The sequence below is a fragment of the Mchenga conophoros genome, linkage group LG19, assembly GCF_057382185.1.
Source record: "Mchenga conophoros isolate Kocher_MC1m ecotype Shallow Benthic linkage group LG19, M_conophoros_male_GT1.1, whole genome shotgun sequence".
NCBI lineage: Eukaryota > Metazoa > Chordata > Actinopteri > Cichliformes > Cichlidae > Mchenga > Mchenga conophoros.
The window spans coordinates 23,423,110-23,450,016 of NC_140544.1; the positions used below are offsets into that span (position 1 = coordinate 23,423,110).

General features: G+C 42.9%; 1 protein-coding gene across 1 annotated transcript in view; it reads left to right on the plus strand.

Annotated features, from left to right (window-relative positions):
* hs6st1a (heparan sulfate 6-O-sulfotransferase 1a) overlaps positions 1-22,549 on the plus strand; it is a 58,791-nt gene extending 36,242 nt beyond the window's left edge. The window contains exons 2-4 of the mRNA XM_085256752.1: positions 14,280-14,502; positions 16,126-16,374; positions 18,396-22,549. Coding sequence (XP_085112878.1) covers positions 14,280-14,502; positions 16,126-16,374; positions 18,396-18,707 — 784 coding nt within the window. The 3' untranslated portion in view covers positions 18,708-22,549. The remainder of the gene's footprint in view (positions 1-14,279; positions 14,503-16,125; positions 16,375-18,395) is intronic.
* Positions 22,550-26,907: the final 4,358 nt, after the last annotated feature.

Genomic DNA, 26,907 nt, shown 5'->3' on the forward strand with positions numbered 1-26,907 from the left:
AATGGAAATGCGCTATGTAAGGCAAAAATAGAGCGAACTCAGTTTAAATAAAATTTCCAACGAGCTTGATAATCAATATTTGGTATGACTTTTATTCTTCTTGAACTCTGGGGCAAATTTTTTTTTTTTATAATTTCTTTAAAGTTACAGTATGTAAAATTTCACCACTAGATGTCAGTAGGTTGCAAATTCCTGTCAACTGAATTCTGTTTTCCTTCCTCCCAATCCAAGTGCAAAATCCTGGCTACGGTGGCCAATGTAGAACAAACAACTCAGTCTATTGTTCATCTGTAGTGAGTGTAGGATGTCAGTCGGCTGTTTACCTATGCCAGGCTGTAACACTTTGTGAAAGGAGTCCAATACAAGTTTAAGAATCAGGTGACGGTGATACTGAGGTGAGTTATAGAACTTTTCTATTATTAAGCGCTGGTGTTTTTATTGTTGTTAGCTAGATTTAGTGAAGCTTTCTTTAACCTGGATTTTTGGACTCGGACATTTAACAATTTGAGAATGTGATCAAACTGTTTATCAGAGAGAAAGTTTGATTTTTACACTCGAGCTTAACATTAGCTGCAATAAAATTAGTCTCTAACCAGCTGTTGTTGTTTAGCTGGCCTGCTGTCAGCCATGGAGACAGGAGGGCCGCATGTGTAATCTGACAATAAGTAACTGTGACGATATCAGGAATAAATAAGCATGTTTATGCACAGCTTTGTGTGTTAAAGCCCTGACTTCAGCTTAGGAGGTGAAGCTTGAGGTGAGGAGGAAGATGATGACGTTTTTAATCCACATTCTAGTCATGTTTTGTCTTTCCTGATGATTAAACATAGATCTGATTCACACTAATCGGTTTATATTTATGAGTACAACATTCTTTTTTTTCTATTAAAGTACCTGAAAACCTTTAAGTAGTCTTCAGGAATAGTTCTCCAGGCATCCTGTAAGCCATTCTCTTCTTTGGATGTTGGCTGCCTTTTGTTCCATTTTCTGTCAAGGTGATCCCACACTGCTTCAATAATGTTGATGTCTGGGCTCTAGGGAGGCCAATTCATGACTGATGTATTTTTCTATTCAGGTGCGCTTTTACTTCACTGGCAGTGTATTTGGGATTATTATCATGCTGAAAAATGAAGCCGTTGGCAATCAGATTGTTCCCACATGGTATTGCACGGTGGATTGAAATCTGACTGTACTTTTCAGCGTTTATAATTTTGTCAAGATCCCTAACAGCACTTTGAAAGAGCAACCCTGGAGAACTATTGCAGCCGTTAGGTGAACTCGGCCTCTAATAGCTGTACAGTGCTGCACCAGAAACCTCCTTAAGATTGATTTGGTCACCTGTTAATTGCTGCAGTCACGGAGTGCTAGTGAAGCTATTGAATGTGAAATGTAAACTAAAAGGGAGACTATTCACCTTTAAAGTAAAGGTCTTGCCTTTTATAACATGTTGGTTGGTGTGGCAAGGCACGACCTTTACTTTGAAATTCTCCAATTTCACCTGGTGACAACCAGCAACCACCTGCAAACCAGTCGGGGAATACATTTTTTCCTAGCAACAGGTAGTTATCTCCTAATCTATAGGCCTGTGTGGCTCATGGGCCTTACCCTTTCCCCTGTTATGCTCTGTTCTAACAGGGAAATAAGGCTAAGCTCCAAAGTCAGATGTGGCTTTGGTCACATTAAATAAATTTGCCTATTAGTGTCTCTAAAGCTCCAATATCTAATCGTTTTTGTTTAATCAACACAACAATTGTGAGCAAAAAGTGTGAAAGCCACAAATTGTAATTTTCCATGATTGTTTGCCTAAATATTTTTAGACCGTGACAGGTCTTTCCCATTTTACATAATTTCTCTTGTTTGCCTGTCACAGGCTGTTTTTGATAAAGGATTTTTAGCAGACTATAATGCAGTTAGTGTAATAGGGTTATTGTGGGGTTATTTCAAGTAGTGTTTATACCACTTAAGCGGACGAGTCATAACATGTTAATTAGCAAGCTTGTAGGCAGATATAATGACTTTCAGACGAGGGAGGACTTGCTGGGGTTTTTTTTTTTTTTTTTAAGGCCTCTTAAGCTACCAGGCTGTTAGCCATAACTATACATCAGCTTCTCATTTAACTTGCACCCCAAAATGTCAAACTGCTCTTTTAGGAATAGATTGAGCCTTATTGAAGAGATTGAAGGTAAGGAGGGAGGGAAGGCGAGGCGGAAGGATGCTATAGCCTCACAGCTTATTCGAGACAAAGCTGGAGCTGTGAGCTCGAGTTATGTTACTAGACAATAGTCTTCTTTCACCCAAACGCACAGACACACACAGCACAGGGGTTCTGTAGAAATCAGTTGTTGTGTGCCTGTTGCACAATATTTGGCTGTTATTATTTTGCTATGCCCCCTTCTTCCTGTTCTCCTGCCTCTGCTGACCATCTCTGATTGTAATTTCCTTGGCTGCTTGTTTTTGCCCGACTGATTGGAGGGGGTGGGGGTGTGTGTGTGTGTGTGTGTGTGTGTGTGTGTGTGTGTGTGTGTGTGTGTGTGTGTGTGTGTGTCTTGTGCGTTTGGACTTGCCTTGCCCTGTCACATGTATATAGCCTGTGTCGTATGATTGCGCATGATAACAAAGGCTAATTTTAGCTGTGAAATCCCCCTGACATTGTGTCTCCAAGTTGTGGCTGCATAATGAGAGAGTGTATGGGGACACAATCTAGGGAATGCCACCTTTATTCTTTAATTCCCTGGAATTTTCTTTCCCATTTTCCTCCACACCTTGTTCATGCCAGTCCCTCCCTCCAGGCACTGCTCATTAGCCCCTTGGCCCTCTCTAAACAGGTGGGGCATGTTTGGCACAGCCCTCCGACATGCAGTCAGGCTTAATTGGGCTTAGAGGACCCCTTAACCACGCACGCGCACACACACACACACACACACACACACACACACACACACACACACACACACACACACACACACACACACACATCCATCACTCATATTCACCCCTCCTCCTCCCTTCACACTTTTCCCTCCATTCTTAAAGAACCAATTGTCCCCGTCCTATTCCCCAGGGTGAGGTTGTGGTTCCTAGGCTGGACCGCGTAAATCCAGCCTCAGGCTTGTCTCCAGGCCTGGCTGACTCACTGACTGACTTCCCCCACATCTCCCTTCTCCCCGTTTTCAGTCAAAAAGATAATAACTACTACCAATACAAGCTCCATTGACATGCAGGAATATATTCCAAATTCACTGGGCTCTCCTGGCCTTTGGCTCCTCAAAGTCTCCGTGCTCGCTTTTTTCCTTCCTAACTCCACCTAGTCTTTACCTCTCCACTACCTCTTTTTCCTGACTTGTCTTTCTTTCCATCCCTGACTTGTTTCTAAGTAAACTTTGTCTTACTGCCTGAGAATATATTTATTTATATATATGTTTTTTACCTGAAGAGGATTTTTTTTTTACTTTTCAAAGATACTGAGATTTATCCTCATGTGACTGCAGTTTTTGTTTTTTGTTTTTCTTTGTGCTGCACATATGCTCAACTTTCCAGGTAATCGTGAAGCATCAGCGTGCCTATCTATGTCTGCGTAATTACACCCGCATCGGGCTGCTCTTTTAAAAATTTATTTCTTTTTTTTATCGTTCTCGGGCAAACGCTTGACACTACCTTAAAAGGATGTTTACTTCAAACGAAAGAAAAATCCCCAGTCTCGCTTTTTTGCCTCCTCGCCTTTTTTGTCTCTCGGTAACGAACACACAAGCGTACACTATCCACCGCTGCTACTGGCTCAGCAATATCTCATTATCCTGTTTATTCACACAGCTGAATGCCTACTTTCTCTACACGCGCATGCATATATACAGATGTAGCGCTGGAGCCGAGAAGTAAAGAGAGCGCCGTGGTGTGTCTGCGCGTGGAAAGGGTTGCGCAAGGCAGGTGGGGAGGTTTGAATGTTAACTGCCTTATCACTCCAATTTCACACTCTCGCCTCCAGTCACGCACGCACACACAAACACAATGCACGCACACAGAAAACACCCTGTTGCCTGCAGTCTCGTATGTGGCGACTGATTAACGGACAAACAGGGGGGTCTCTCTCCCTTTCTTTCTCACACACATGCACACACGCACACACATAAAGTGCACACACTAATCCCAGCCAGAGGGGAGGTTTGTGTGTGTGTGTGTGTGTGTGTGGCTGCTTCTGTAATGGGGCCACCTGTCTACTCATTAGCCTCGTTATCCAGCCTTTTAATTGCCCCCAAACTCCGCACAGTCTCCTCCTTCGTCTTCTTCTCCTCTTCTTCCTCCCCCCTCCCCTTCATTGGAATAAGTGAACTGTTGGGACATATCAATAATCTAACATCACCGCATATGGCGAGGATTATGTCACAACTTGCAGGTGTGTGCTCGAGTGCGTTTGTGCAATAGGAGTGGGTGAGGTTGCGTTGATTGCAGCTTTTCCATATGTCAGCAAAGTGATTGCTTTGACCTCAGTATCAGGAGGCATGTGAACATGATGCTGGGTGGAGGGGACTTTTGCACGCACGCACGCACACACACACAACAGGATATCAGGTTTAGTCTGTTACCTTAAACAGCGTGACGCTCCACCTTCATCCCTCTCATTTCCTGGCTCACATTTCCTCTGCTTAACTGGATGCACGATTATGAAAAAGGACTCTGATTACTGAATTTTTATTACTACTGCGCTCACACTTACAACAACGATTATTTGTCTCAGCTTTGGGAGACTATAGCAGATTGTTTTATTGGATTTTGTTTGCAGCTTAGCATACATTTCCACTTTATTTCCGTGCACTATTTCTTAAACTTGCTTAGAGTGCTTTATTCCACACTCTGCGATCTTTATACTCTCGTTGTGGTCCTTTTTGCACCCAATTCAGTTAATAATCACTTCTTTATTACTTTGGGACACAGCTGCAGCCCAGAGGCAAACTTAGCACACATTCTGCAGTTATTTGTCATAATCTCCCTTAAAACTGAAGATAAACTCAGATTTGGGGAGGGGTCTTTTCTTAAGATGAGCCAATTCACTCTGCATCACAAAATTTAACTGCTGTTTTTGGTCACAGTGATGAGCGTTACATGCTGGAATGAATATGAGGTTATAAGTGCGTATCACGGACACGAAAGTGGTTGCTAACTACTTTGATAATTATCAAACTGTCCCAGCTTGTCAAAAACGGAGACATTCGTCAACTGTCGTGCTAGCTGCAGGTTAACTTATCTGGATGGCTGAATAATCAATTAATCATCATTTCCACTCTAAATGTTGAGGGGAAACATCGACATTTAAGAATTGTATATCTGCTGCAGATACATCTCATACAGCCACATCTTCCTATCCTAACATGCGCGCATAACATAAAATTGCAAAAACATGAAAAATGATCTGCGATTACTTGTGCAACTTTCCTTGTCCTCCACCCATCTACCTCTCACCATATCCATCTTACTTTCTCCCGGCTCGCTCTCCCTCCGTCTGTCAGACAGTTCTCTGGGCTGTTGCCAGCCAAGTTACATGAGCGAACAGGCGGCCGAACATTCCTGCCGAACATAGCTTTGCACTCAGGGGATTCCCTCCCCTGTCTCTCTTTTCCTCCTGCCCTCTCTTTGTTTTTGTCCATTCCCGAACTGTAACGAACAGCTCCGTAAGCCGTGGGCTACACTTCCATACGACGCATTCTGCTCCCTGTTTGCTGCTCCTCTTTGTCTTGTAATCACGAAGAGGATGCATTTCTGTGCTGAAATGCAGCGAGCCATGAGTTATTTTGCACTCATGGCAAAAGCCAAGGTTTCACACGCTCTTTTAGTTATGGTCGCACAGCAACTCCCACTTGCATTGCCAACTTGCATTTTTTTTTCTTTTTTTTTGTGAAGAATACCTTGCTTGTAGAGAAGAGCTCGCCTGAATGCTTTGTTAATGACTGCAGGGGCTCTGAAGCATTCTCGGTGTTGGATCCAAATTTACTGCCCCAGTGGAACGACGATTCAAAATTGTTACTGTACATCATAATAAGACTCCTTTTTGGGGGCGATGCTGGCAAAATGTGCGCCTAATGGCACTGGTTTCATTCTCTTGACAAAATAATGAGTAATAAAGGCTGGTTAATACAACTACAGTAATTGTTGTTTTGCTAATCTTGCAGTCCTACCAAAAACTCTTGAGTCACCCCTCAGTTCTTTATATTTTGCTGGGTGACATAAATGAAATGGGAGCTATTGAAACATGTGCAAATGTACAAGGAAGTAGAGCAGGGCGATATTACCAAAAATATTTATCACTATATACATTTGAAAATTTGCAATAACAATATAACTGACGATATAATTGACACTAGACAAAACACTTTACAACTCCACAACTTTGATGGGTTTTTTTGCACTAATAATGTATTTTTACTTAAACTAGCAGCTGTTTTATGTGCATTAAAGTTCCTTGCTGACAGTTTAACCAAAAGGCATTTCCAGTGGAAATTGGCCGACATATCCTCAGTATAACCATGTATAATATCCACAAAACTTAAAAAGAGGTTATACACACACAATACGGTAATATTATGTTGAAGCACAGTACGTATCACTCCGCAAGGTTCCTGCCTACGATAGCCGTAATGCTCCGACAATCCATCAAGCAGTCCGGGTTCGTAGGTTAGGAAAGTCGTACTAAAACATTTGTCAGATTTTCGAGCGCCGTGTACGACATAAAATCGTTTCGAGGTCAGTAAACACAACCAGAATTCATACATAAGGCACACGGGATTATAAGGGGCACTCTTGATTTTCAGAAAAATCAAAGGATTGATTTTTAAGTGTGCCGTATTTTCCAAAGAACACGGTAATAACGACGGCCTGCTAGCATGCTCTACCAAAAATAGTGCTTTGTTGTGTGTCTGACGGACGAAAGCTAAACCAGTTCCACACCACTGAAGTTGCAGCATTTTTACAAACCAATTCTGGTTCATCCGTTTCATTCAACGATCCGCTGTCGCCCTTCTCATTCTCCATCGCCGCCATGCTTTTCCTGCCATGTGCGTATGAAAACAAAGGCACTGCGCATGCGCGGTTTTACCCATATTCTATCGCGATATTTCATTTTCTTATCGTTGCCCAACATTATACCGGTATTACCGTGAACAGTATATGGCCCAGCCCTACAAGGAAGTACAATATACAGTGCATAGTGGCTCAAAATCTTATTCATACTTCCATCAATGACAATTTTGAACCAAAAACTTCACATTTACGACTCCTCACTCTATAACACCTTTTGCCACAAAATTTCGTTCTAGTATTTGCGTACTTTGGGAAACCCCAACCAATTCTACCAGTTTCCCTTTCTTAATAATGGCTTCTTGACAGCCACTGAGACCATTTCTATTGAAGCTTCAGTGAACAGTAGATGGATAAACTGAAGGACCAGATTCATCTTTTAAATCTTTACTGGATTTGTTCCTATTTTTTAAGGGCATAACTTCACTGTTCATCTGCTGTAGATATTTTTCTCTAAACCTGTCACTTATTTTTTGTTCTTCACCTATTTCTTCATAATTTAAAAGAAAAGTCTATATACACATCATGTCAAACTATTCATTTTTTACTAATAGTTCTTTAGGAATCAGCTAGTTGGCGCACAAAAACTATTTTATGCCTCTGAAATTGTGTTATCTTTCCTTAGATTTGACTAAAGAAATTGAAACAAATTGTGTTTTCGTGTCAGGCTGCTACTGCCTAAAGATACAACTTAAAATTGGTTCTTTGCTGTGATATTGGTTGTGTGGAGACAGAGCACTGGCTCATCCCTTCAGTTAGATACCTTCACCTACTAAGACTGGATTGACTGTTTTTTCACTCATTTTCAGTGTCTGAAAGAAAGTCCAGAACTCGGAGAGATAAAAAGAAGAGGCAAATCCACACTCTTGATAAGCTGGAGCTAACCAGTGTTCAATATACAGACTGAATAAATGAGCAATTAGATCATTAATAGTGCTAATTAATTTCCTCTTACCTGTTCTGATCAGTTAATCAACGATTTCATTTTGCATCTTAATAGTGGCAGTAATCCTGTCTGTTTGTGAAGCTGAATGATGATGTTAATCGCGTGATAATGTGATTTCTCTAATGGAGAAAAAAAAAAGTACAAATCTAAGTTGCTGGTTTTGTGTAACTACTACAAAACCTGCTTTTGAATGTCTTCAATTTACTAGATAAAAACCACCGATTCTCATTTCAACATCAGTTCAAGCAGGGCCCTTTTTTACTTCTACTCTCAATCACAAATAGACGGCTCAGTAATATTGTCTCATTAAGCAAAATGTCATCAGGTTCTCTATTAAATGGTTTGATTTGCTGTTTTTTGGGGGTTTTGGACATTTAGTTGCACAAAGCAATCCCTTAGTGGATGTTCCACATGGTTAGGGACAACTGATTTTTCATTGTTTTGCCAAATAATGATTGCAGTTACAGGTCATAATGTGATATAATTCTGAATTCTGTTGCTCTGAAGGTTGGCCTTAGCCACGTTACCCCAGTCACATTTTCTTTGACACATCAGCACATATCCAGTTGCATCCAAAAATCTAAGTCAGGATGTTTTGATATATAGAAAATGTGGATACGCTAAATGGAAAATATTTAGAAACCATAAATTTCCTCTCTTGCTGTTGAGAGAACAAAGAATTTCTGTTAATGTCCTTAATATTTAACCACAAACGCTCTTGGATGTCTGCTTGATCCCACCGTGCTCCCTCTGCGTCCCCTCACCCCAGCGCTGTCCCCACTGTCTCCTGTTCCTCCCACTTCTCTCCCACTCTGTTTTCTTTCCACTCAGTCTCTCATACGTCTTCTGTGTTTAAAGTCCAAATTACCAAGGCAGGCTGTCTGAGTCCCGAGGCTGTTATTGATCAACTAACAAAGAAAGCGGTACAGGGAGGAAGAGTGAGCTAGGGCAGCCAGAAGAAGAAGACGCCCGGAGAGCTTGTCTGAACCGGAGGGTCTATTTCTGTCTGTCTCGGTGGGTCATTATTGGCTAGAGACACTTGGGACAGGAACAGGAAAACAGGAGTAGGGGGGAGGCCAAGAGATCACCTTTTAGAGGGACAAACGGGCACTATAAGTCAGCTTTGTGCGGGTGGGACGGTTCTGGAGCTTGAAGCCTGCCAACTCCGAAAAAGACTGACTACTTGATTTATGAAATGAGGTCAACATGTGTCCAACCTGACGATCAATTATTTTAGGCCTGTGTCGAGTGTGCGCGTTCATCCAAATGATGACGTGAAGGAAGTCCTCAGTGGTAGTCTGCTGAGAGTCAAGTCTCGACATGTTGATCCCTGCTTTCACTCCAACATGGCTGATGTCATCTGAATTTACAGCCATCTTATTCCACACACCAGCTCCTTTGCCAGCATTCAAAGTGCCTGTTATTGAGAGTTAAACCACACGCACACATTCAAAATCTGATTCTTATTTTTCGTTTTTGGTGTAGACCTTGTCAAATCTTGATGTTCGTTTGTGGTATTTGGGCGAAGAAATCTAAATGTGACAAGAAAAAAGAGCAAAGCCACACTTGCATATATTGTGCTAAAAGGAGAGGATGTTAAAGTCCGATTTCTGGCATCTTTTGTGGTGGTACTAATTAAAAACCGTTTATGTATCAAACGTAGCTGTGATGTTAAAAATGATGGCTGTAACTGTGATTTTATGTATATGTATATAGATATATAGAGATATATATATCTCTCTTAACCAGGCTCCTGTTTGACAGGTTTTTATGTCTGATGCATTTTCTGATGCATTTTCTGTGTCTCCTCCCAGGATCAAACTTGAGAGCTTTCGCTTGTTAGCCGAATGTGCAAACCAATACTTATGCATTTATATTATATGGTTTATATTTAAACGTGCTCTGCGTTCCTGATGCATTTTGTTTTAGTCTTCGTTATTGCCACCATGCAGAAGACCGTAAACTTCTCACTGGTCCACATGGTGGATTTTGACAGAAAGAAGTGATGGGATTTGATCACCTCTGGCCAATGTCTGATCACAGTATCCCAGTTTCAATCAATCCTTCCTACTTTGAACACATTAAGTGAAATAAAGTACATTTTAATTTGCTTGTTTTATCTAAAATGAGGTTCATTTTTACACAAGTTATCCTCAGCGTTTCTTCATCATCTTTAAGAAACAAGATGTGCTGCTGGAATTTCAAATCTTTGCATAATTGACCAGCAATCTGAGGATATTCGTGCACGTTTTTCGCCTGCTATTTCCGACCTTTTCGTCTGATTTTTGAAGAGAAATTCACCAGCCTGTGGCGTTGGCATTAAAGCGTAATGGTCAGTTTGGACTCTCCTTGCGGTGGTTTTGCTTCCAATTCCATTTTTAGAGGTGGAAAAAGTTCATTCTTGAGTGGATCTGGTTCCAGACTATTAATAAATCATGGCTGCGACATCATAGGGTGCTGTTGGCGTCACTGTGTTTATAGGGCCGGATGAGCATGATTTACGGATGTAAACACCCTCAGATTTATATTTAAACAAGTTGTCTTAACCCTTTCATGTTCTTAAGGCATTAAAAAACTGTTTGCATCTCTTGTGTACTGAAGCGAACCTCTGGTATTTCTTAAAAAAGAGATTTTAATTGGAGGACAACCTGCAGACCTCCTCACCCTAATTAATGGCAGTCTTGCTTTCTAATGTTTTACTAACTAACAGTAAAGTGGTAGAGAAAGATTTGGGTGTCGCACTTTCAGGGTGTTACTCCAAAAGGAAAAAAATAATTTCCTAGATTGGATGGGCTAAAGTAGACGACCCAGAGGGAAGGGAAGATTTAAACAGAAGGAAATAGAGGCTTAAAAAAAAAGGAGGTAGAAGTTGTAGAAGTGATGATTTGAGGTCCTCAGGAAACAGGGTTATGTTTTTTTCCGGGCTCTGAGGGACCGTAGCCAGCCCAAGTTCTGTGTGTTTCCTCTTGATAACACTCAGCAACCTCACTTGTTGTCACACTTACTTGCACTGTAGAGAGTCTGGACTGCGTTGTTATAGAGGGATGAGTCTAGCACGTTTTGTGTTTATTCAGTTGTCCTCCAAGTTGTCCACCAAAACCTGCAAGGAATCACAAGCATTCAGTGTTTCCTGACATCGTCGTAGTTTTGGCAAAGTTGGAAATGTGAGTAAAATATAAAAATGTGGAAAAATACAGATGCACACAAGAGACAAGGAGGAAAGGAGGGGGAAATTTCTCGAAATGGAAAACTACTGGAATCATTGCATGATGGGCTTGCTTTGTTCTTCGTCCTATCTTTGTTTTTGTCAGTCAGTCAGCTAGTGAGCTTCATAATGAGCTTATAGCCTCAATTTTGAATTCAGTTTTACTGATCAGGACAAAGTAAAAAGGGATGAAGTAAAAGAGATACTAGACAAAGCCCCGCAGTGGCTTCCTCACACCTCTCCCCATCAAGCAGTCGTCTTTTTTTGTCTTTTTTTTTTATCAGTGCTCCACACACCACCAGTCTGACGGGATAAATCCATAAGTGTTCGCCGATTAGTCGACGTGTTTCATAAATGTAATTTTGACTGCTTTTGCAGATAACGCAAAGGCAAACCGGCGAATCTTATGGAAGGAAAACAATGCAATGCATTTAAATGTAGTCTGCAGGAGGGGACCTTTCAAGCTGCAGTGTCATGACTACGAATCCACAGCCGTGCTCAGCCGGAGTATGACGATCTTTAATCTCGCCGGTGAGAGATTGAGCAGTTCATATTACCTTTGAAGCTGATTTGACAAGTGCACATAAGCTTCAGCTACGAGCCATGTCACCTGTGGTGGGGGAGAAAAAACCAGAATACCTGTTGTAATGTTCCGCTCCCTCAGAGCCAAGGGAAAAAACATGGAAAAGGGAGTGGCCTTGCTGGTGAGTGAGTAAAAATACGTGAGGCTAGGTGTGTGTGTGTGGGTTGAACCATCATTACCTTGGGATCTGAGTACACGGCCAGACATCATTAGGCTTTAAGGCGAGAAAGTCTCCGCGGCACTGGTTTCGCAGTCTGCCTGACCCAGCAGACACGACAGGCCGGCATGCCGTTTAAGATCATTTATTTGGCTTTGCGTGTGTGTGTGTGTGTGTGTGTGTGTGTGTGTGTTTGTGTGCGTGTTATTTATTTATTTTGCCTGGTAATATGCCTGAGCCTTCATTATAGCGGGAGCCATAACTTTGATAAATCACTTGGGCTTGGGGCCCTCACTGCTTTCACAGTATTAGAAAACTAATTGAAATTCTCTTCCGCCCCCTCCTAACTCTCTCCCTCGCTCTAGCTTCCCCTTTTTTCTTTTTCCCTCCCGCTCTGTTTTTCACCCTTTCCCTCGTTCTCCCTTCCCGTCTCCTGTATCGAGGGCCAAACAGTACCGTGTTTTTTCAGTGGAATGGAAGCCAAGAGGGGGAAAATGTCATCACTGATTTAATAGGCATATTCTTACTGAGACACACACACACACACACAGTTCACTCTGGGGAGTGTTAGGAATCTTGATAATGTCATCGCAGGAATCTCTATAATGTACTCAGGTGTCCTGCAGGCTCCAGTTTGACTGTGCCTCTCCTCTGTTTTTGATTAGATGGGTGCGATGGGGTGGGGTGGGGGAGATTTTAGGTTTAGGGTGATGGGATTTAGAGTTTAGATTCTTGTTTCTGTGGCTGTGATTTCCACCTCCCCGCTGTCTCCGAGATTGAAGGTCTGTTTGGTTCGTTGCCTGGGATCTCCCAGCTGCCACTGGATTGAGGGTTTAGTCGTTTCATTGTTCATGATCCCCCCCTTGCCGCTACTTGATTTGTTTCATTTGCAGAGATGTCTCTGTGCTGCAGCTACAATCGGGGTGTGGCTGTTTTGTCGTGCAGGGTCTCCCAGATGATTTTTTTTTTTCTTTAGCTGTCCGGGATCGCCTCATAACTGCTGGATTTAGTTTTTTTTGTCTTTATAATGATGCTCTATCTCTCAGCTGTGGCTAGATTTTGGGTTTATTTGTTTTGTTGTCCAGGATCTACCTCCTCCTGCTGCAGCTGCTAGTGCTGCTGGATTTTAAGGGATGTTGCCACTTTTTAATAGCCAGACACTGCTACTGTTTGTGTGACACTTGGGGCTTTGTGTCCACCCAGCAGTCCCGCTTCTCTCGCCAGGCGAGCTTTGTAGTATGAAGCCCAAGATTTAGCGATGAAAGCAGAGACTCTGTGTGTATATGAGAGGCGGCTTGTGTGTGAACCAGGCGATTTCGTAGAGTTCTGTCAGCACACAAAATTCCCTCTGCAAACATTCCTCTGATGTGATGCAGGCCCAGGGGAAAAGGGCAGCGTGTGTGCCTCTGCGTATGTGTGTTTTTGACAGTTGACGTGCGTCTGCTGCCCAGACAAATCCATACCGCCACTCTGAGCCACGCTGCAGGCACATAGTCACACATAAGCATACACACGTGGGTTATATGTGTGCGTTTTGGTTAATGAGGATGTGTTGATTGATTAGACTGCAGTAATTAGCTGGAGTGTGAAGGCCTAGAAAGGTCTCCACTCTGGTGGGAGTGTCCCCTCTAGAGAGATGTTGAACTGTGCTATGCACCATTACATCACACACAAACACGCACAGACAAACACCACAGAAATGGTTCCATCCAAATCCAAGATGTGGGATGAGTCATCTCTCAGAGAGACTTGGTGCAAGCGCGAAGGAAGGGGAAAGGATGTTTGCCGCGCGCGTGCGTGCGTCGGAGCCCGAGACAGAAGGATGTTTGCAGCGTGGAGATGTGTGCTGCACACATGAGATGTGCTTGTGCCAGCAGTTTCCTTTCCTGCACAGCATGGCCCCAACACTGACCCGATCCCTCTGCCTTACAAATCAACTCTCTCGCTCACTTCCTCCTCCTCCTGTGCTCATTTGCAGTTTGGCTTCCAGTCTTCCACCCAGATTTCTTTTGTGCAACACGGAGCTGCTTCTAGTAAATGCAAATAATGTGGTACTAAATATGACAAGCTCAGTGTGAAGCCCTGAGTTAGGAGCATGCACAATGAACTGCTTCGGGAAACCATTGCACACAGTGCCACCATATGGTCGGCTAAAGAACTGCGTGTTGATTTAGCGTTCTTGTTGGCATACTTGATGCGTGTAAAGAGGCGAATAAAATTCACTTAAAACTTTAACTGTGCATACACCAAATGTTCTGTACAACTGAGGTAACCTCTGCTTTTTTTCTCTCCTCCCTTTTGCTCCATCCTTGTCCCCAAATAGAAAGTTCTACTACATCACTCTGCTGAGGGACCCCGTGTCTCGCTACCTCAGCGAGTGGAGGCACGTGCAGCGGGGCGCCACGTGGAAAACCTCCCTGCACATGTGCGATGGACGAACCCCAACGCCCGAGGAGCTGCCCTCCTGCTACGAGGGGTCCGACTGGTCGGGGTGCACCCTGCAACAGTTCATGGACTGTCCCTACAACCTGGCCAATAACAGACAGGTACAGAGGGGGGGAGATCATAAGCATCAATGTTTATTTTAATCTCAATAACTTTAAGAACATCAGACACCAAATGTCTCAAATCACTGGAAAAGTTTCTGTACACCATGTTTTTCCCTTTTATTTTACCTCATAACACACAAGAAGGTGTACTGGCAAATTCTCATAGAGCTAGATTGTTATTTTACTATCATTTATTCCTGATGTTTAAAACTGTCTGTAGTCTTGCTTTGTCTCCTCTAAGATGTGTGGCCTGTCCTGGCAGTGGTAGCGACTGGTGATCGGGTACCGCAGTTTAAAAAAGCTCAGTTTGCTTTCTTATTAAAAGTAGCGAGGAAGCAAAAATCCATACCATAAACATAATGGAATCACAAAGCTTTGTAATGTATAAAACCAGCCTCAAACGTTGTCTAAAGTCAGCACAAAAGTGTCACCAGGAGTTATTCCTTTGTATCCATTGATTTGGTTCATAATTTAATACTGATGGACTTTTGTGCAGTCTTGTGTGCCGTTTCAGTTGAAGTGTGGTTGTTTTTATCCACCTGTCCAGGGATAATGGATGCAAATTAGATGCTGTGCAAATACTTTTAACTGTGTGCTGTCACTTTTTAAAAATAAGCAATAAAATAAGTTAAACCTGTGCACTGTAATAGGCCTTGACCGATATAGGATTTTTAAGGCCAATACTGATATTTGAAAAGAAATTGGACATTCATATTATTATAGATACAGATTTTTTTAACAGTTTTCACACAAATGGTCAAAAATGGTCCATCAAACTTGCATCACATCACCAGGCCTGACTTCTCTCCTATCAGGTTGCTTTATCACCGTGAGAATTACTGTACAGATGTTGAAAACACCAGCAAAGATGCACTTTGGCTTGAATTAAAGTTAAACAAGTTCTCCTACTACTTTATTTCATTTCTTACATATAAAAAGTGCCTGGTACACTTGTAAGATGAAATCTGCATGAGTGAAAATACACTAGATCTTTCTCCCTCTCTCTTACACACACACACACACACACACACACACATTTACTAGTACACCGTCAGGAGTTTGCCTTCTGGTCATAAACACCTCAAATTCGCACCTCGTTTTCTCATGCTATCTCAGTCTCCCACCTCAACGTGTTGGCCAGCTTATCTCATCTGAGCCTCGGGGTGTTATTACTCAGGGTCCTATGACTTATAAATGCGACACGCGCGCACAAACACACACACACATGCATACTTGAGGAATCCTGATAGACCAGCGGGCTATGGTGCATGCAGTGAATCCAAATTTATGTCCAGTCTGTTTGTTTACTGTACTTTAACAGCCCCCCCGTATACCCTTGCTAATGAAGTGATCTCTCACTTTGGAGCAAAATTTTCTTGGCTCTAATCTGCTCCTGCTACTGGAATTTCAGAGGGATATTTGTTACTGATACCAACATTTTAAAGATAACATATGATGTGCCGGCAAAATCAAAGATTTCAGGATCAAGGCTGGACGATGAATAGTGAAAATCCAAGTAATATTTGTACCACCTACATAAATTCTGTTGCACATGCAGTGAGTGACAGACACTCCATGGGCTCGCACAGCCGCCTTCACGTCCTTTTCTCCCGTCTTTAGGTTCGTATGTTGGCGGACCTGAGTCTCGTAGGCTGCTACAACATGTCCACAGTTCCAGAGAAGAAGAGGGCCCAGCTTCTCCTGGAGTCTGCCAAGAAGAACTTGCGAGACATGGCCTTCTTTGGCTTGACGGAGTACCAGAGGAAAACACAGTTCCTCTTTGAACGAACCTTCAGGTTGCGCTTCATCAGGCCTTTCATGCAGTACAACAGCACGCGGGCTGCAGGGGTGGACCTGGACAACACTACGGTAAGTGCAACATTGTATTTACCGGTAACTCTATAATGCCAGATGTATCATCTTTGATATACGAGTTCTCTTTTCCCCTGAAAAACCTAAATAAATTGCACAAAAGTAACAAAAGTAGTAGATGTAGCAAAAATTAACAAACAAAAGTTAAATAAAAATTACATTCCTTTCTTTCTTATTTGTTCAAAAATAAGAATTTTCTGGCAATTATTTTAAAGCAGCTTATACTATAATCATGCTGTTTCTATTTTAAGATGATTTATTTCTCATTGCGTTCAAATTTGTATTACTTGGCAGATACTTTATTTTAATAGAAACTGGAAGAAAAAGGAAGAAGTACAATAAGCTCAAACGAAAAATGAAGAAAGGGGGGGGAATTTCAAAAAGAGACGGAGAGAAAAGTCTGCAGTCTGATATTGCTGTGAAATGAGTTGGAATGACTGTTGCTGTTGAGAAAACAGCAGCTTTAAACATGTTCTTCACACTTGTGTGGGAGTTTTTAAGCTCAGTTCTCATCTTAAAAAAAAGAAAGAAAGAAAAGAGAAATCCTCCAGTATACAGCAGACTGGTGATTTATACATCAAAACCAGTTGGAGCAGAGAATATAAAATATGCTTCCGACAGATGTGGCGTTTTGTGTCGCATTTTGTTTAAAAAGTAGGTTATAAAATTGGTTTAAATCTTTGCGAAGCTGAATTAGTTTTTTTTAAAGGAATTCAAATAATTATATCAGCAGGTTTGGCGGAGACTGTTTACTTTAGACTGTCCTCTAAAGCTGCTGAAAGCCCACTCTTACCCTCATCCCTTCAAGATCTCAGTGAGTCATTTTTGTTTGAAACTGGTTTCTAAATAATTCGACGCCTGTTCTCAGATAGCCGTGCGCCTTCTCCCTGGCTTTCTTTTGCTGGTGTCCCCCCCCCACACCGCTGATCAAACGCCTCAGATTTTCTAACATCGACGCATCACGTCGCTTCCCCCTGTTATCCCACACATGGCTCGCAAATGATATCCGGCACTCCATCACAGATTTCAAAGGGATTCTCTTAATTAAACACACACACCCCCCACCTCCATGTTCAATCTGCACACAGCAGATTACAAAGCCAGCTGCATGGCACAACCAAACAACGTGTTTCTGTTGTCTCCACGCTGGCGATGCATTCTCTTTCAGTTCCCTCTCTCTGCAGACGCGCTATAAAGCATGTGATCAAATGTCACAATGGGATATTTTCGCAATTCCAACTTTGAAACTTTCCCAGCATCGCATGGAGGAAACTGAGACTATATTTAGTTTCTGGGCTTGTGCCTTGAGTGTTTTGGGAACTTTCTGGGCCTGAGTTTGTAATATTGAGCAGTATTGATGGGTCATTAATCAAAGAAATATCCCTGTGTCCCCAGAGTCAGTGTTTGGGTTAGGAGTGGACACAAGTTGATGAAGAAATTAAGGCTTCCACATCAATCCCAGAGCAATCCAATACCATGGCTAAAGTGATAATACATTCAGCTCCATGCATTTCCAAGCATATCGGCCTTACTTGTGATCCATCTCACTTCCCCTGTGAGTTTAGTTGACCAAAAAAGGGAGATGAGCCGCGTGTCAAGTATGATCACTGTGTTCTGACCTTCATCTCTCCACAGAGAGTTTTCTTTTTACTCCCGCCTACATCAACACTCCAGATAAGGGAACACTTTGTGTTTTTTGCATTGTCAGCAAGCGGCCAGGCCGTCCTTGACGCAGAGCACGAGGTAGAGCGTGACGCAGTCAGGTCACTGTGCTCCAAAAAGGTCCGCCATGACTGACCCTTTCTGGTTCCTCAAACTAGAGTGAGAGGTCAACTTTAAAAATCTTATGGAAACAATACCGATTAGAAATCAGTGCAATCTAAGAAGAAACCTGGAGCTATTGAAACTTTTAGAAAAGCTAATAAAAGCCTTCCCTGTTCTCTCCCCCCCCCCCCCCCCCCCCCCCTTTTCTCCATCTCATCCACCCAGCTAAATTTCTCCTGCTCTCTTCTTAATAGGTCCAGCGTATAGAGGAGCTCAACGAGCTGGACATGGAGCTGTACGACTACGCCAGGGACCTGTTCCAGCAGCGCTACCAGTATACCAGACAGCAGGAGAGGCGGCAGCAGCGCATCAAGAACCACATGCAACAGAGCCACCAGGGCCTGGGCATCAGCCTGTGGCCCTCCCGCAGCCAGCAGAGCTTGGTGTCGACACTGGAGGACGGGGACGGAGAGCGGGAGGAGGGCGAGGAGGGAGGTAGAACGGAGGAGGCGGGAAGCAGGCTCCCCACTGAGGACTACATGAACCAGATCATCAACCGCTGGTAGCAGAAGAATGAGAACAAAGAACAGACATGCATATGTAATGTGAAATGCAAACACATACACACACACTTACACTCACACACACTTACACTCACAGAAAGTGGCGCCTGCTTCAAAGACCCGACTGACTGGAAAAAAAAAATACAAAAAAAAAGAAAACTGACTTTACCAGAGTTGGGCTGCGGGAATCAGAATCCGAGTGGGTTGCTATGGAAACCTGAGCTTGGTCGATTGCATCAGCTCACATTATTGAGGTTTGCCCAGTTGTTATTAGCGCCTGCTTGACCTTTCCTCCCCTGTGCATTTCTTTGTCTCTCCCATCATCATTACTGACTGAGCAGAGGAGAGATATTTTTAAAAGTCGCTGACAGCTGAGTAACCCAACCAGCACTCCCGCCTCCGCTCCTCCTTCTGTATTCCTCTCCGTCTCTATGGCCTGATATGGAGCATGAGAAAATGAATTTAAGTCTGTGAATTCCCGCTAATCCTTGCAAAAAAAGAAAGAAAGAAAGAAAGAAAGAAAGAAAGAAAGAGGGAGAAAGGAGAAAATAAAGGACCAGTCTACTTCCTGGATTCTCCAATTTCAAAGGAACTGGGAGAGCAATGAAAATGTGCTGATTGCTGGGCCGAACAAAGAAAAAGGTGCGTCAGAGACTGCCCCAGAAAGATGGAAAGAAAAGTTGTGTAATAAAAGCTTTCCGCTTTACAAATAAAAAAATGAAATAAAAAAAATCTGTCATCTCACCCATGAACATGCTTTGGCCATGAAATAGTGACATTCTCATTTTAGGATGAATTTATTTGTATTTTTCCTTCTGTGTTGATGCTTTTTTTTTAAAAAGCACAATTGTAATAACACTGAGACCAACATTGCTGCCTAAAGAAAAGTAATTCCTTTATGTCTTTGTTTTTATTTGTTTTATAAGTCAAAGCAAATGGATTAGATTGATGTACTATGGACCATAGCCATTACTGAAGCCTTGCTTCTTAGGGGTGGGAATTTTTGTTTTTTGTTTTTCTAGTCAAGGTTTCCACAGCCCTTGTCGCTTGATAAGTTCATTATTTCTCTTTTTTTTTTGGTCTCCATCCTGCAGAGAATGACAGCCAATTACAGCGCAGAATCTCACATAGGTGCGAGGAAATCAAAGGGAGGGGAGAGGAGCAAGTGTGCTGCAGGTTGTTGCCAGGAACTGTGTGAGCGGCAAGCGCTTTGGAAGCCTTAACTCAGACAAATGCTTGAGATGGGAGCCATGGAACTTCTGGTCACCATGGCAATGTGAGCTCTTATTGCAGTGGGTGGCATTTTCAGTTTCACCGTTTATTCCCATTTCTTTCTTTTACCTTCTGACTGCGTTGTAAAAGTAGCAGTCTCAAAGAAGCTTCCGCCCTACCTGCTGAAAGGGCGCCCACAGCGCCGGTGACCCGCGGTTCGTTAGTGGGAGCTGTCTTTTTACCCTGAAGAACGGACAGGGCGAGGTAGCAGTGCCTCTATGTACTGGGAATCATAGTCACCATAATTATTGCTGATACTATGTCTGCATTACACTACAGTAATTTCTCTGACTACTCGTGAGTCTGTGTGGATGAGTGCAATTCTGCAAGAGTGCGTGTGTTTGTGTAAATAGTATGTACAGTATGCCTTTGATTGGCATATGTGTATGCCTTTGTAAATAGTGTGCCTGACTGACTGACAGAGGATGTGCGATGAGTTTTGCGAGTGAGTGGCTTCATGACCAATTATAATGCCTTTTTTGTTTTTGTGGAGGGCAGCATGTCAGAGCAGTGCGACCCTCACAGTGATGCAAGCCAATAATACTCCCCTCCCCTCTCCTCCTCCCCCGCGACCTGTCCTTAACCCTTGTTTTTTTTTGTCTGTTACCCATGATGAGGCTACGTATAAAGACTATCAGTACGACCACTTAAAATCCTAATGTGCATTTTTGTCAATCAGTCATAAGTAAGCTTAGTGGGATTTTTCTCCTTTTGTGACCTTAGTTCCCCTCTATGTTATTCAGTGATTTGGTCATGTAGCGTTATGTATGCAAACTGCAGGAGGGAATCCAAACGTGCTATCCAGCAGCTGGCCGTATCTTCAAAGGCTTTTCCACGTTCCCACAGGGGTCCGCTTTTTAACTGAAAAGTTAAATATTTGCATGGGGAAGACTGAAAAACTATTTCCACGCAGCGTGCCAGCTACTGGCACAGGTCGAGCAGGAAGCCTGTGGAAAGATCGGATTTAAATGCGTCTTTAGCCCAGGGTCATCATTTTATTGTTTTCTACAGTAAGTAGCTGCTTGAGTCACCACAAAGAGAACTGGAGACACAACTTCTATCCAGATCACAGGTAAAAAGAAAATTAGATTTTGAGTTCAAAGCCCAAGGTTGCGTAGGACCTCTGACGTGGTCACAGATGGGGCTCTAATGGCAGCAGTTTCCAGTCATCTGTAGCTAATCGACATTAAGTCCATAGCAGCTGAGAGATATCTGCAATTTTCTGTATTCTGCCAATGATTGTTTCCTTTCTATAACTGCTGGGAACTTATCTGGTTAGCTGAACACGTCTCAGGAATATAATCAATACTTTAAGGTCATCAAATTAATAGCGCCCAGCTCACTGAAAAATATGGTGCAAAGCTACATCTGTTCATTATCACTTAATCAAGACTTTGTGCTACAGTGGGATTTCGCTTTAGGCTTGAGTTACAGGCTGGAAACAATAAATGTATTTGTTTCACATGCATGGAAGGAAGCATTTTGAAAGAATTTGGGTTTAAAAGTGGATTGGAGTTGGAAAAAATCCCTCATCGACCCTGCCTGCAAGCAAACACTGTCAGCAATAAAGCGGGAAAACGAAGAGAATGTAAAAGTGGGACGGGAAGAATCTAAACTGAATGTAGTCCGCTGTTTGTGTCCTCAGGCAAAGGATGCAGGCAAACAACCTGCTTTCCTGGTATCCAAATACATAAGATGATTCATCTGGTTGTTAACGTTATTTTATTTTTATTTTTTTTTGTAAACAAAGGGAACAATTTAGCTGAAATTTAACAGGCCGGATCCTCCTGTCCTCCTGCAGATCTCTTTATTTGATCAGCTCTGTTTAAATCAGGGATGATTTATGAAGGAGAAAAGAACAAGGGCGAGGGGGGATGATGAAAATGTACTGGGACACATCCAGAGTCAATATGCTTCTTTTAAAGTAATGCATTAGGGAGAGGAAAAATGGTTATAGAACGAGAGAGCTCCCTTTTTCATATTTTTCCGTCTCAGTCATTGTATTCTTCAAACCGGAGATTTTTATTTATTTTTTTCCCCCCCTAAGCTCCGGGCGTTTTGCCCACAACTTCTTTTTCAGAGTCACACTCACATTAGTCCATGTTTTGGCTCGAAACCAATAATATCTGGCTCCGCATTAGTGGTTTCGGAACAAATAAGACACCAATTCTGTATCTCAAGAGCGTTTCATTTTCAGCGTCCCAGTTTCAAGTGTAGTAGTCCTCAAAAACACTCCCCGTACCTGAACAGAGTGTGAGAGGAAATCTCAAACCTTTCACCGAAATGATTCCAGTTACCGATGCTCTGAAGCTATGCTCAGATTTTTGTGTCTGATCTCTGTGTATATCTGATGTCTTAACAGCATTTTTCTTTGTGACAATGAAGCAACCCGGGTGTCGCTAGCATCATGCTTTTTATTTTTTTAAAGAGAGATGTGTGTTGTTTGTTTTTGTTTTTGAGTTGGTGTGCAGTCTGTCTCTGGCTCCTTCTGTATGCATATTTCTGGGATTGTTTCTTATGATTGCAAAAATGAATCATCAAGCCACCAATTAAAATATTTCATTTTTACAGACCGGGCTGTGTTGTGGTTGTCACTGCGTGTCATTTCTGATGTTTCCCATTCTGTCACTTTATTATCAAGCATGAAACATATCTCCCGTTTTTTTTCTTTTTTTTCTAGCTGGAAATTACATCCAAGGTACTGAACTTGAAAACGAGCCACATGTTCAATTACACTCAGTGATTTTTTGACAGCTTGACTGCAGGTTTCCACACTCCCATTCACAGGCCAATTTGTAACTAAAGGATTTCTTTCTTTTTTTCTTTTTTTTAACCTTTTGCCTACACTAACTGCAAAACTGTGACCCCCCATTAGGTTCCCCCACCTAATGACGGTCCTCAGTCCTGTCGCCAGTGATCTACAGCCTAATTCAATGTGCAGACACTCTGAGCCTGCCTGATGCACTTATATGCACACAAATATGCTTCTTCCTCTGCTGTGGCAGGTGGGTGTTTGCGAGGAAGAGGACAGCCTGTATAAATATAATTCCGTGTCCTTGGCTGAGCTTCCAGAGGAGAGAGGCCTCCACCCTGCCTCATCAACACACCAGTGAGCTTCAACTCTGACCTATCGAGGCAGGCGTAGAAAATAATTTGCCAGGACAGTGACGAGCAGGGCCAGTTGGCTGGAGGGAGATCAAAGCTGGCACGGACAAGAGCAAGAGTGTCGAGCAGATGAGGAATCAGAGAGAGTCTTTATGTAGGACATGAGGAAAGAGATGCTGGGTTTTTTTTGTTTTTTTTCTGCCTGACATACGAACAGAAGAGCGGGATGGAAAAGGAAGAGCTGCGAAGCCTCTCTGGCAGCTGGCAAATGGTGTATTAGACTGAACGCAGTCTTTAATCCTCCCCCTAGCTCTGGGTCGCTGTCATTCCAAGTGCAGCTGGACTGGACAAACAATAATGGCTCGACCGTTGCAGAGGGGTGGACAGCTTTTGTGTGGCTGAACGTGTGCATGTGAGTGTTTGGGAGAGAAAGCGCTCGCTCGCTTTTGCAGTGGGAATCCAGCTCCAAGTTGATTGTACGGACTCTGGCTGCAGTCCATTATTAGCAGGTCAAACTGGCTACAGCTCCTCAGTGCTGGTCCCATACGTGCGCCGTGCAAACAAAGAAACTCTGGCGTTATTACTGCTTATTTTCAGCGTGGAATTCTGCAGATAAGTTCATACCGAGTTGCTCCCTTACGTGCATCGAGCCAGGCTATTGTAGTTCTGGAGGACTGCCCTGTTGGCGCCGGCAGCTGGTCACGATGGAGTTTGGTCTTTGTGTCCGGGCTTGAGTCATTTCCAGCAGTGGCATGGCTTAGACCCTCATCGCCAGATATACAATGTGGATAAATCTCTCTACACAAACAATTTGCAGAGTTTCAGTACCCTGTTTTGTCAGATTGTGAATGCGGAGGGCGGTGAGGGAGAGACAGCAGTCCAGAGTGGGAGTACGCATTTTTCCCTTTAGCAATAAAATAAATATGATTAGATGGACCATCTGGGGCTGTTATCTGACCTTCCACTCCACGTCTGGCTAATCTCCCAGGTCAACACCAAATCACCTCTCGTGATACTGCAGGATTGAACAGAAGAATCTAACCTCCCAGGCAGTGCTCTGCTGACTTACACTAGTGGGAGTCCAATCTGAAGGATCTCACAATCCTATTAGGCTTGAAAAATGTGTGTTCATTATGTTTGTTTGCACGCACGTGTGTGTGTGTGTGTGTGTGGAGCTTTGGAGCTGTGGGACAGGAGCTCATAAAGAGCTGATCTGCTGCAAACTTATTAACCTCAACATAAAAGCCTGATAAATGTTGATGTTGGGGAAATGTAACAGGACACAAACCCGCAGGGGCTGGGCCAGCCCATGAGATCTAAAAGGCTGTTTAAAAGGGATAACATATTCACATTAAGTGACACATGGATCCTTCAGAGAACACAAAAAAATGCTACAGTGCAGGGAAAAAGTGATGCGCTCATTAAGCGTGTGCATTCTCAAAAGAAAGCACCTGGATGTTGTTTTTTGAACATTTTTAATGGACTAAGCAAATATTTTACTCAAACATATACATTTATCAGGGTGTAATTAAGGCTTCCCAACAAATTAATGCATTCTTATGAACTTTGAATTAATCAATTAAAAATATAGAGGTGCAGGCATCGGTTTGTGAAAGCGCCATGTAAGAGTTTCTGTGCAAGAGTAAATAAACGTGACTATATATTAACAGCTGAGGCGAACAGCGAACTGACAGCCTACACTCACTGCAGATGAATGACCAGAGTTGTCATACTGTAGCCACCAAGCCAGGATTATCCACTTTCAGTTCACCCAGCCTGCAATCTACTGACATCTAGTGGTGAGATACTGCATATTGTACCTTTAAGTTGTGGAGACGTTTCACCTCTCGTTCAAGAGGCTTCTTCAGTTCTAAAGCTAAAAGCTGGAGAATCCCAGCTAAAGCCTAGTGGGGGCTGTCCCCTTCAGAGGTGATCGTTGACCCGTTATTGATCATGTGAGGGTGTGGATCATTGCCATCACTGGGGGTTAAGGGTGAAACTACTGTAAGACCTTGGCTGACTTACTCACGTCACCTGAGGTAAATTTGTGAGTGGGGCTTGAAGCAATGCATTGTAGGTGGTTGACGTAAGCCACCACCATGCATTTGTGAAGTTTCTCCTGCGTAGAGATCCAAGCACTCCTCACTGCCCTGCACAGCATATGCTACATTGTTTAGTTAAGCTGTGGTGATGAAGTCCAGTTGCCTTCCTTCTTTTCAAGCTCTCGAGACTACCGTGACCTGAATGACTGAGAACCTGCGCAGATGTTTACGTACGGGTGTAAACAAAACGGTCCTCGTCTCCGGGTGTATTTATAGGAAGCGAGCTCAGATCAGCAAAGAGTGTTTGGTCGCTGTTATGTGGTGAATTAGCTTCATGTTAGTGACCCCAGCTGACCCTCATTATACAGTCAGGGACACGTTTAATTAGCAGCAACTCACGTGAAACGACAAAATGTATTAATATTAATGGAGGTTTAATTGAGGTCGTTTTGGTCCCCCGTCGAGGCTTTCAACCTCTAAAATGGCTGACGTGCGATAGTGTGAGGAGAGGGAGCCCACAGCCCGAGCTCGCCATTTCGAATGTGACCCCAGAGAAGATGGCAACCATCTCCCATAATTCATCTGAAGATGTCACCTTCCTGACAGATGAACAGGCCCTGTGGGCAATGTGTGTGTGCATGTGTGAGACGGGTTTTAGCTATACTTATGCGGACTAATGGGATGTTTAGGCCTGTCCTAATAGAGATATGGCTGAGTTTTCTGTGTATGTGTTAGATTTTGCGAGTCTGTCCGCATGGGCACGTCAAAATGAAGGTCAAAACCAGAAGGATAATTAATGTTGCTGCTTTTTATATAATGTTAAATCAAACCCTGGAACTGCTCCCTCTGGAGGATCAACTGTCCAATTTAATTTAGGCTGCTAGAGCGAGTAAATGAAAATGCAAGAGCCATGTCTCTGCACCCTGGGACACTGTCTCCGTACCTTTCATCTTCTTTATCAAGACCACACAACAGGTAGAAAGGCAGTCTGGCACATTTTACCAAATCTGCCCCACAGGGATTGTCTATCTAAAAGATATCGCACAAACTCAAGGTAAAGGTTTACAAAATGATCCCAGGTGCTCCCAGGGTTTTCAGTTTATCTACTTTTTCATTACCACATAACAAATACTTTTAACCAAAAGGACAGGTATGAATGAAGGATTTATTTCCCATGGTTATTACACTGTGCATATAGAATATGTAATTCCAGGAGCTGCATTTCAGAGTAATACCTAGAATCCCAAATACATATAGCTCAACAGCCACTACACACTGAACAATGCTCTCTCTTTTACAGTTCTACAACAGGTGAGTTTTTCAGATTTGGATCAGCACCGGAGACTTGACTTCAGAATATGCATGCTAATCAGTCACAACATTAGGAAGTGAAACATGTGTCTTATCATAGTGAAACGTGTGTAAGGGGTTGGATGTATTGGCACCAATTGAACAATTTTTCCTTGAAGTTGATGGGCAAGTATAGTATCTGAGTGAGATTAGGGTCATGGACTGTAAAGATTGATCCTAATTTGACATAGACAAAGTGTATGGAGACGGTCATGAGAGAGGTACAACAGTGAGTGTCTATTATGAACATAAAAAAGCATTGTCAGATTTTAATGTACCATGCAATACCATGAGGAGAGCAGCAGGTTGGGAGCAGCTTCATATTTCAACATAGCAATGATCCCAAATACACTGCCAATGTGGTAAAACTATACTTGGATAGAAAACAAACAATGCAACACTGTCAGTCATGGATTGGCCTCCCCAGAGCGTGG